The following is a 10,220-nucleotide window of genomic DNA, read 5'->3' as shown; positions in this document are numbered from 1 at the left end:
ACTTGGTTCATCAGAATATTCAGTCATTTTCCAACTGTGAAGTCAAGTCTGGTTTATTCCCTTTGAGTGTGGTTTTGTTGTAAGATGCAGAAGAGAATATATATGAAGTGGGAACTGTTCCTGCTAATTAAAAGAGCTATAATTCTAGCTCCTGATCTTCTGCTATGCATTTCAATCTAAGTTATTTATTCTGCAAATTTTCTGACCAAAACAGCTGAACTACTCTGCTATTTTACCATATACAGACATCTTTTGTTTCCTTTTTTGCTGTGCAGTGTGTAGGCATATATTGTTCTGTGTACCAAACAGTAAAGGAAGAAGAGTATGAATACACAAATTATGTTGGTGTTTGATTTGCAGGTACTGTCTTATGTAAATTTTTTAAATTTTTCTTTTATTTAAACTAGGAAACAGAGATTAATTATGAAGATCAAATAAGTAAAATTGTTGTGGAGAAACAGGAACTTGAATGGCAGAAGGTAACTTTCCTACATGGTTTGTGTGTTTTAACTGTAGGGATTTAATTTTATTGTAATATTAATATGGATTATGATTTGGTACAATTCCCCTTTTTAAGGCTATTGTCATTTCTAATAGTAGAATGTGGTAGCCAATTGTTTACTGTCTAGTCATGAACTTCTGTAGTTTTTATATTGATTTGGAATGCACTCAACCTAGAAATCTGATTAACAAAAGAGTACCATCATATTTGGCATGACTGGAAATCTTTAGTCAAAATGGATGTAAATATCGAAGCGGTAAGACATTTAGCTTAACGCGAGGCATGTTGACATGTTAGCATGGGGGAAGCTATACAGCAGCTTCTCTGTATTATGCTTGGCTTTGGCAAGTGCAAGTACCAGTGCAGTTGTACAAACCACTTCACTAGCAATGTTTTGGGGATGAGAATTTTTCCAAAAAATTGTTTTAAACAGAAACTTATGTTAGACATACTCAAAAGTGGTTTGCAAGCTTTTAAATGCTTTAAAATGAAGTTTTGAGTAAAATAAGTCTAACATTCTTCTTAGGGTTAGGGCTCTTGAGGTTATGCTTTCATAGGAAATCCATTCCCTTCTCTAATACAATCAAACCTATGACCCCTGTCACTAGGTCACAAGATAAAAGGCTTCACTCTGTATATTTTACGATCACAGAAAAAACAATAATTTCAGCTCTATCCTTGATCTTGAATATTTAACATCTTTGTAGTAAAGGAAGACTATTTCATCTTGGAGTTCATCCTAACCATCTTAAATTAATAATCCTAACTATGTGCTTTTTTCCTGAAAGATATATATGTGCACACAGAAACAGGAAACATTTTATATTTGTAAAAGCAACGGTGCTTGCAATTTGTAACCCTTCTTTGCTTTTCTTAACCTGGCATTGCAGTTCTTAATAATCTGGGTTCGAAAGGGATGATTTCCATTCCTTCTGGGACCTTAACAGCAATTTAAGATGGGACTTACAGGAAGTTAGGTGCACTCTCTCTTTCTCCTTACTTTGCATTTACCATTGGCACATAGCAAACCTAATGTAAACAATGAGTTGTAGATTTTAGGAACTTGATGTGAGCACATATGTAGAGCTCTGGAACTTCAAAGGAAGAAGCTAATATGAGCTTTCAATTCTGGAGATTCAAGTAAGATGCAAATGCGAAGCATGGCATTTAAATTGAATTTGTGACCTGATGGTTTCTGAATGAAGAATCATATTGACCTCAATAGTAGTTCAGTAAGTAGACAGCTTCCCCTCGCTTATCAAAGGTTCTGTTATTTTTTTTTTCCTTCAGAGATATCCCTTTCAGTTAACATTTCTGTGATTCAGTATATATTTTATTTTACCTTAAATTTAGCAAACTAGTTTAAAATAAAGACATGACTTGAGCTAAGTTTCTGGTTTAATATTACAATTTTAAAGCAAATCTTTGTCTAACTCTTATGAATACTGTTGCTGCTCTTAGAAAAAAAAATACGCTAGAGTAGGGAAAACAGAATAACTGGAGAAAATATGCCTTTAAATCTAGTGAGTATACTCCGTATACTTATTGTAACATCACAATATCATAAGTGATTTTTAAGTAGTAACATTATTCTTTACTCTCCCTGCACCCATGGTATGTATGGAAAAGTTATTCCAAAACTGAATCTCTGATATATAATCACTTTTATTAAATCATCTCAGCTGTGAGGCCTGTTAGGAAATGAATATTTGTAGAAACTTCCCAGTCTCTTTTTTTAGAGTAAAATACATCACTTGAATATACAGTACAAGGAAGACTGTGGTATTCCCTCAGTAACGTGGTATTACCTCAGTAATGCTTTTTTGCATTTATCAATTACATCAATCACAAAACCATGTAAATGATGACTGAAGGTCCAAACTTATATCTACATAAATTAGTACATAATATTGGCTTGAAATCCTATAATCTAAAGAAGTGTCATCTTAATTTGACCGTACTGTGGATATAAAATATTATTCCTGTGGTGAGTAGGAATACTCCACTGGGAATAGTTGATTTGCTGTCACTCCAGTACTATTTCTTGTCTCTGTAGCATACATGGTATGCCCTTTTCCTACCAGAAAACCTGTGTCTTTGAACACAGTTCTAACTGACAACTTGAGGGAAACATTTCTCAAGATTTTTGTTTTCACATTTTTTAATATCACTTCATGTAGTATGTATTGTTTGTTAGATGCAAATCAAACGATTCTCTATGAATCTTACAGGGAATTAATGAGTATGTACATGAATATAAAATACCTTATCTCCACAGATTCTTGTCTTGTATCAAAAGGCAACAGCTCTCCATTGTGGAACTTGAAAGCAACACCAATTTGCTGGGGAAAGTTGCAGTTTTGGAATGGGCTTTATGTCTGAAAAACTCAATTTCTCAATTAAGACAGGAGAATAAATTAGACTTCTTGTGTGTGAAACAAATGATCAATTTATTTTCTCCCAGTCCTTTTTAATAGTCTCTAATTTATATTTATTTCTGTGCAGTCATTAGTTAATTGTTTCCTACTTCACACTAAGTGAGGAAACACACTTTCTTAGCTAAACACTCATCTATATTTTGAGATGTTCAGGGACTGAGCCCCTTGAGTACCTTTACCTAATATTTTTTATTGTCTAGAACTTGACAATAACTGATCTTACAAACATATCTTCTATACTACTTCACCTTGATTGGGGGGGGACGGTTTCCTATCGTGTATGTGATGCTTAAAGATGTTAAAGATTTCCATCTTGCAGAGTGTCGTATTAGTCTGAGATTATGATATGAAATAATAACAAAATTAAAAATAATAGTACATCTTTTAACTCATTTTCTTGTTTTTATGGATGAAAGTAAAGCCAGACAGTAGGATGGTAAAAATCTTACAGTACCACCTTATGCTTAGTCTTTTCTACCCTCCTTCAGCTCTTTCATGCAGTTTGTTAAATGACTAAAATTTAAGTAAAAACACAATAACAGATTGTTATATTTTTAATGGGTTTATATTTTTTTAAGGGAGATTAAAATTAAATTCTATTATAACTCCCTGGAACTATGTCAAGATGCTGTCTTAAGATGGCAATGGGTGTTGGATTGCTTCTGCAGGTTGATAGGATGGGTAAGAGTTGCTTGTAGAAGTCCTAACAACAAAAAATCTGAATTCCAGAGGTGGGAATTGCTACCTGTTATGAATTAAAGAGAAGCCCTTGCCAAAAAAATTATTACTAGTTAACAAATGTCTCTTTTTATTCTTCAGGTTTTGTTTTAATCAATCATGTCTTTCTAAAAATATTTAACAAGGAATCAGTTTTTTCTTGAAATACTGTATGAATGGTTTGCTGTAAGATAGTATCTAAAACACACTATTTTGCATGAGCAGGAAACTCTGCAGCATCAGACGGACACATTGCACCAACAAAACAAAGAAGCTATGGCAGTTTTCAAAAAACAGGTAGCAAAATAGCTATTTTTGTCTAGCTTTGACAATAAGATCTTAAAATGTGGTGGCATAATAGCAAGTTATCAGTTGGTATTAAAATATTTTCTGTTGCATAGAAAATGATAGAATATGCAGCTCAAAGAAATCAAGTCTTTTTCTTTCTTCCAGACACAGTATAATGCCTGTATTTTGACAGTTCTTCCCATTAAACCACTCTTGCTGGGACTTTTCTGTTTTATTTTTCCAAAAATTCCTAGAGAAGATAATGCTTTTTTTGATTTGTATTTTCTGTTTTTTTCCCTCTAAGTTGACATGTCCTCTGTAAGATTGGATTCATAAACCATGGTAAAAGATCTGCCACATAACTTACTCTGTTCAGCATTTGAAAGTGTGTTTCAGTCTTTCAAATCGGGGTTGTGTTTTTTTTTCTTCTGCATAATATGTAATCAACAAATACGCGTGCGGAGAGAACTTGCAGAGAACAGTCATAGGAACTGAAACTGGTGCACATGGTGATGGAGAATTTATCAATAATGCTGCATCATAATTCTATCACACAAAAAAAGAAATCAACAAGCAAATAGGTTTTTCTTTCTTGCAAAAATAATTTGTGATTCACAAGCTTGCTGCTTGTGATTCTGTAGTTAAGTTAAATAAAAAAAACCAGAAAGTACACTATGCAGGGTAATATAACTGCGTTTTCTTGTCAAGTTGCGTGAATAAAATTAATCCCATGTGCTGTATTGATTTGTTGTTTCCTTTTTATTTTTTTTATGACGCTAACAATCAAGTTACAGGCAAAGATGTTTGCCATGGAAGAAGAAAAGGTACTGTATGTTACTATGTTAATTATTTGTTATTTGTCATCCAGTGAAGCACGTAGGCAAATGATAATGCCATATAACTTACCAAACATGTTCTAAGTATAAACTACGTATATTACAATTAAATTATTTTTCTTGCTATGGCCTTTGCAAAAGAAATTTCTTTATAACCTTTGTTACATTTGTTTTTTTATTTATAGCCTATAGGACTTTAATTACTAGTGAAATGTCACTTTAAAATCTGCTTATGCTAAAAATCAATTGGGGAAAAAGTGTTCTTTGATAGTTCAGTATTGAAACTATACAAAATTACTTCATTTTGGGGGTTTGGGACAAATTGTCATAAGCCTTTTCCATGTACTAGTGAAAAATAACAATTCTAACTGGTTTAGTAAAACTGGACTTTAATAGGGCTTTTATTGATTTACCTGAGCTGACTTCCTAAGGAACTTGAACACAACTGAAGTAAGATATACTTAAGCTTAATACTTTAAGTTTACTACTTAAAATACTGGGATTTTTCTGAACTACATGAGTTTTTATACCAAGCTGAGTGCCTGCTTCCTCTTCTAAATAAAGCCTTTGCAAATGGTATACTAGGAGCCTGTTTGAAACAGTGAAGCCAATGAATGTCTGAATGTGGATTCTATTGTTTCACTTAAATTTCCCCGTGATTAAGATTTGATGAGTATCCTATATGTTTCATAAGAACTTGCACAGAAATTTGTGAGCAGGTGACATTAGTTTGAAAGTGTATCTAAGTAAACTTTATTTGCTACATTTATATTATCTGGTTATTTTCTGTATTTGTATTGTATTTGGAGTTTTTTCTTGTTAAGACATCCTTTTTGTCCACACATACCTATGTAGGAGTCACTGATTGGTATTTTCAGTGACAGCTACTTTTTCAGAATTAAATTATGTGATGATTTTTTTTTTCTCTAAATATTTCCATTTAATTGAATAGTACTTGCAGTATGTTATACCAAAATAACTGAAGGAATAAATTAAGCTCTAATATGTCAGGACAGAGTTTAAATACAAAGACCAATTTTTTCTCCAATTTACATTGTGTGTACTTTTACTGATCAAGGTGGTTTCAGGAAATTGCACAGCCAGCACTATGTTAGAAATGAATGGAACACGCAGTGGTGATTGAATGGATGTATTTGTTTTCTCTGGCATATTCTCCAATATCTAGATTCTGCTCTCCATTGTATTGATTGCCCAAGATTCTCACCTGATTTAATGCCACTGAAGTCCTTTGACTTTGTTAACATGCATATATATATAAAAATATAAAATGTGCTTACATGTATTTAGTAATTCTAGTGATAGCAGATTACAGTTCAGTCTTTGCTAATTGGAAAAGTTGAGGAAGTTGTTTCTGCGAAGATCCTGCTACAGTGGATAAAAAAATGGAATTTACCTGATGCTTTCTCTGTTGTTTAGTATATTTGTTCTAAACTAAAGTAACTTATTAATTCTGCCTTTGTCAGGCTTGTCTCTCCCAGAACAGAAAACTTTTAAAATTTACTGGCTAGTCATAAGTGGTGAAAATACACTTTTCTGTTTTCATTTGGTTTTTATAGCAATATGTATGTACGTTTTAAAATTATTTAGCTAATTTTTCACCTGTTTTCATCAATGAATTGCTCTGTCATAGTGGAGTAGTACTTTATTTTTGTAACATTCTTGTTGATAAACAAATGCATGTATTCTGCCCAAATCCTGAAGTACAGTTTTTGTTGAAAGGGAAGTTACCAACTTGCTGTGGAAGCAAAAGAAAAGGAAATTGATGGACTGAAAGAAGCATTAAAAGCATTACAGGTAAATTATTATTTTTGTTAAATAACTTCCCTTGGTATGCAAGTATTTATGTTTTTTCACTGGTAAGAAAACAGTTGTTAAGAGGGTCTTTAAGGCTTTCTCATTTAATCTTTCTAGTACATGTACACCTCACTTTCTAACGCTTAGTCTTCCGTGTCAAGACTAAGTTAGCCTTCCAGCTGAAGTTCTTTTCCTCCAGAAGAACTGCAGACTTAATAAAGTGTCCAAATAGTGTGTGAAATGTGTTTCCTTCTCATTTCCGTAGTCTTCCTCTTTCTTTTTATTCTTGTCGTCTTACTTCTCACCTGTCTGGAAACTGTGGGTTTGCACTCCTAAAGAGAAACAAGTATTCACACTTGGACTTCCAACTCGCAGTGCTACCTGTGTTTTTTATGATTTTCCTTTGTTTCACTAGGAGGTTTCTGTATTTACCACTTAACCCATGGCTTTCCAATGCCTGTTTGTCAGTAGAAGTAAAATTGTCAGATAAACGCACGATTTACTCTGGTGCTGCTTCACGTTATTTCTGTCTTGTATTTTATATTATTACATGGTGTTGGAGCACTTGTGTCTGTGATTCAGTTATGTGAAATAAAGGAAGACATAGGGACATAGCTAGTATTTGGTTTCCTTTTAAAGACCAAGAAGGCAGATATGTTCAAAATAAATTAAAAGAATAGGACTCAACACAGGGAGGATTAACATTGTAATGCAGTGCCAGATTTCAAGTATTGCCAGGAACTAATTATTTTCTACCCAAAACTGCATAGAATAATAGTTATATTGAAAACAAAATGGTTATAATGGATTATTACCCATGATTTTGCAACATGTTTGGTTCTTATAAACATTCTCATATAATGGGATGCATTTACTTGGTATCAGACTGTTTGTTTAATCGTTTTGTTAACACTGAAGGTATTTTAGGAGCAAAAGACATTTACTCCCATGGTTGGCCTTCTGTGCAAAAGCTGTAAGGATTTTGTTGCCTTGTTCAAACCGTGGCATAGCACAGATGATGCAGAATATCCCTCCACAGTCTGCTGAACATAATATGTGGACAGCAAGAGTAATGAAAGATTCCTCTGGCCTTACTTTTGTAAGATAAAACAGAAATTTCCAAAAAAGCCTAAGATTAAACGTTTAATGTTCACAGATCAAACATTTGTGTAACAGTATAGTTCAAATCTAGGAAATTCTGCTGTGGCTTGAGGAAGCAGGAGGTCACAATGAACTTGTGGACCCAGCAAAATTGTTTGGAAATCAGCTTAAAACAAGAGTGAGAAATTTCTAATTAGGTTCTGTAGTCCTCTCTATCCAGAGAGTCAGAATTCTACCTTAAAATTATTGTTCTCTAGGCTTAGTTTTTCTAGAAGTAATATTTTCTGTATAAGATTTACACATACTGGGTTCTTTGACATTTCTTTTTTTTTTTTTCCTTTCCCCCCCTAGATATTGTCAGTTTCTTTAAACATTCTAAGAGATATAGAGACTAAAGGTCTTGTGATCTTAAGTATTATGCAAGTCAAAAATCTCTGTCAAAATTATATGACATATGAAAAATAGTGTTAATGACTTCAAATGTCAGTCTTGCATTATTAAAGTATGCAAGATTGGTACAACATGTCATTGTGTGCCACCATTCAGAATATCTACTAGAATGTTTTTCCCAACACGGAACACACTTATATTGCTCTAGGACTTGAGGGAATACTTTCATTTCTGTCTCTGTTGTCTTCTCTGTTTATTTCTAAGAGTCTTGTTTACAGACTGTGGTCCATTTACACATAATTTTTATGATACCTGTCAGAAAACACAAGGATTTTTGAAAACTCCTACTAACAAATCAGTGTAAAGCATTTTTACATGACTTAAATATTGATGTGAAATCATGTAAAGTGAATCTAATAATAAAAGAAATAGTGTAATCATCAATTCAAAACCAGTATTATTGTATTCAATCGGCAATAAATGCAATTAAATCTTAGGTATGAGAATACCTAAATATGCACATTGTCATCAGAAAAAATGTAACTACAACTTAATGAATAGCTCTTTCTCATTTTACAGATTTCAAAATACACTTTACAAAAGAAACTGAGTGACATGGTAAGCAATTAATAAAAGTAAAAAAATAAGGAGCTGCTTTTATGAAAAGATAATGTCTCTTTAGAGTCTAATGCAAATACTAACCAACTCTAATACTAAAGTGATGTGTGATAGTTATTACAAATAACCAAACAAGGTGATATCAGCTTTGAATCTGAAAAACTTTCAATTATAATGTTTTTAGTTGTTTACAGTTTGATAGCTGCAGTTTTAGCGTATGGAATTTTTTCTCCCTGAATTAAAGTATAACTGGTACATTTGTTCTCTTTATAGATTAGAGTGAAGATTTTTTTTATAGACTGGGATTTGAATAATGTAATTATATTACCCTTAGAGGATCTGGCATATTTGTCTCAAAGAATTAATAGAGAATTCCAAGCAGTTCTTAGTTTTGTTTTTAAGAAAAACTGATAATGTTTTTCCTCTCACTTTTTTTCACTCCTCTTCTCAGAATTACTTCTTAACATCAGTTCCCCTAACAGTTTAGATTTCATCCAGTCCAGCTTACTCCCTTTGACACAGGGAATAAATTTATATAGAGTGACAGCATAGTCGCTCTGAACCCTGTTGTCTGTTTTAGGAAGTAAAAGAGTGAGCCGCAGAAACATTGCTAAGCTTGATTGAATAAATGCTGTGAAAATTCTGCTGCTGCTCAAGTGGAAAGAATAAAGATAATATTGTCAGACCATTACAAACTGTGATTTTAATTAAGAAGCTCAAAAAACTAGGGTCCAGTTTAGCTTTAAGTACCATGACATTTGTACTGAAAGTCATCTTCAACGCTACAGTGGTTTTACACAAAATATGGTGAAATTGAATAATGTGCCCTCTGACCTGGGAGATAAGGCTACAAGTTAAAGATCAAAGGCAGCATAAAATGTGTTTTGTCTTACTTCTTTTAACTTGTATTTATTCTTAAAATATGTCTAATCTAAAAATGTGTTTAAAATATACAAAATTATTGAACTTACATTTAGGTCATTTCACATATTACCTTTCTTTCATAATTTGCAAGCTCAGTCTTCCATATGAATGGGAATATTTCAATCACAACACTTTATCTATAAGCTGGAAATATATCTGTGCTGCTTAAATATCTTCCTTTTTTATGTTTATAAACTTTTCAGTAATTGATTATTTGAATATTTTGAAAACTTTGGGGTACTGTGACTTTGATACAGCGTATAGTCATTAAATGCTGTTGAGTGGGGGACAAGATATTAGAAATCCTCTTTTGCACATAGCACTAAAAATAACATGTATGGCTTGGCCATATTTATAGAAGATATGAAAAAATTAAAACAAAAAAAATGAGGTAAACAGAAGTTAATTCTCTCCTACAACCTTATGCAGTAGCGAGCTAATATGTACAGTTTTAGACTGGGTCAAATTCTACCAACTTTACTCCTTGAGTAGTTGCACTGAAATAGATGGTACATTCTAGGGATCAAAGTAGTAGTAGCCCTCTTAGTAGTAATAGACTCTCTTAATCAGTTGTCACTAATGGCAAAAAGT

General features: G+C 32.7%; 1 protein-coding gene across 1 annotated transcript in view; it reads left to right on the top strand.

Annotated features, from left to right (window-relative positions):
• Window positions 1-407: 407 nt before the first annotated feature.
• The window catches only part of CCDC73 (coiled-coil domain containing 73), a gene marked incomplete at its 5' end in the record, with an annotated part of 46,644 nt that continues 36,831 nt past the window's right edge, over window positions 408-10,220 (top strand). The window contains 5 exons of the mRNA XM_010284452.1: window positions 408-479; window positions 3,883-3,954; window positions 4,734-4,769; window positions 6,522-6,596; window positions 8,667-8,705. Of these exons, the coding sequence (XP_010282754.1) occupies window positions 408-479; window positions 3,883-3,954; window positions 4,734-4,769; window positions 6,522-6,596; window positions 8,667-8,705 (294 nt within the window). The remainder of the gene's footprint in view (window positions 480-3,882; window positions 3,955-4,733; window positions 4,770-6,521; window positions 6,597-8,666; window positions 8,706-10,220) is intronic.

The sequence above is a fragment of the Phaethon lepturus genome, unplaced genomic scaffold (genome assembly GCF_000687285.1).
Source record: "Phaethon lepturus isolate BGI_N335 unplaced genomic scaffold, ASM68728v1 scaffold3643, whole genome shotgun sequence".
Taxonomy (NCBI): domain Eukaryota; kingdom Metazoa; phylum Chordata; class Aves; order Phaethontiformes; family Phaethontidae; genus Phaethon; species Phaethon lepturus.
Note: the sequence above shows the minus strand (reverse complement) of the source record. Positions and strands in the feature narration are given on the sequence as shown.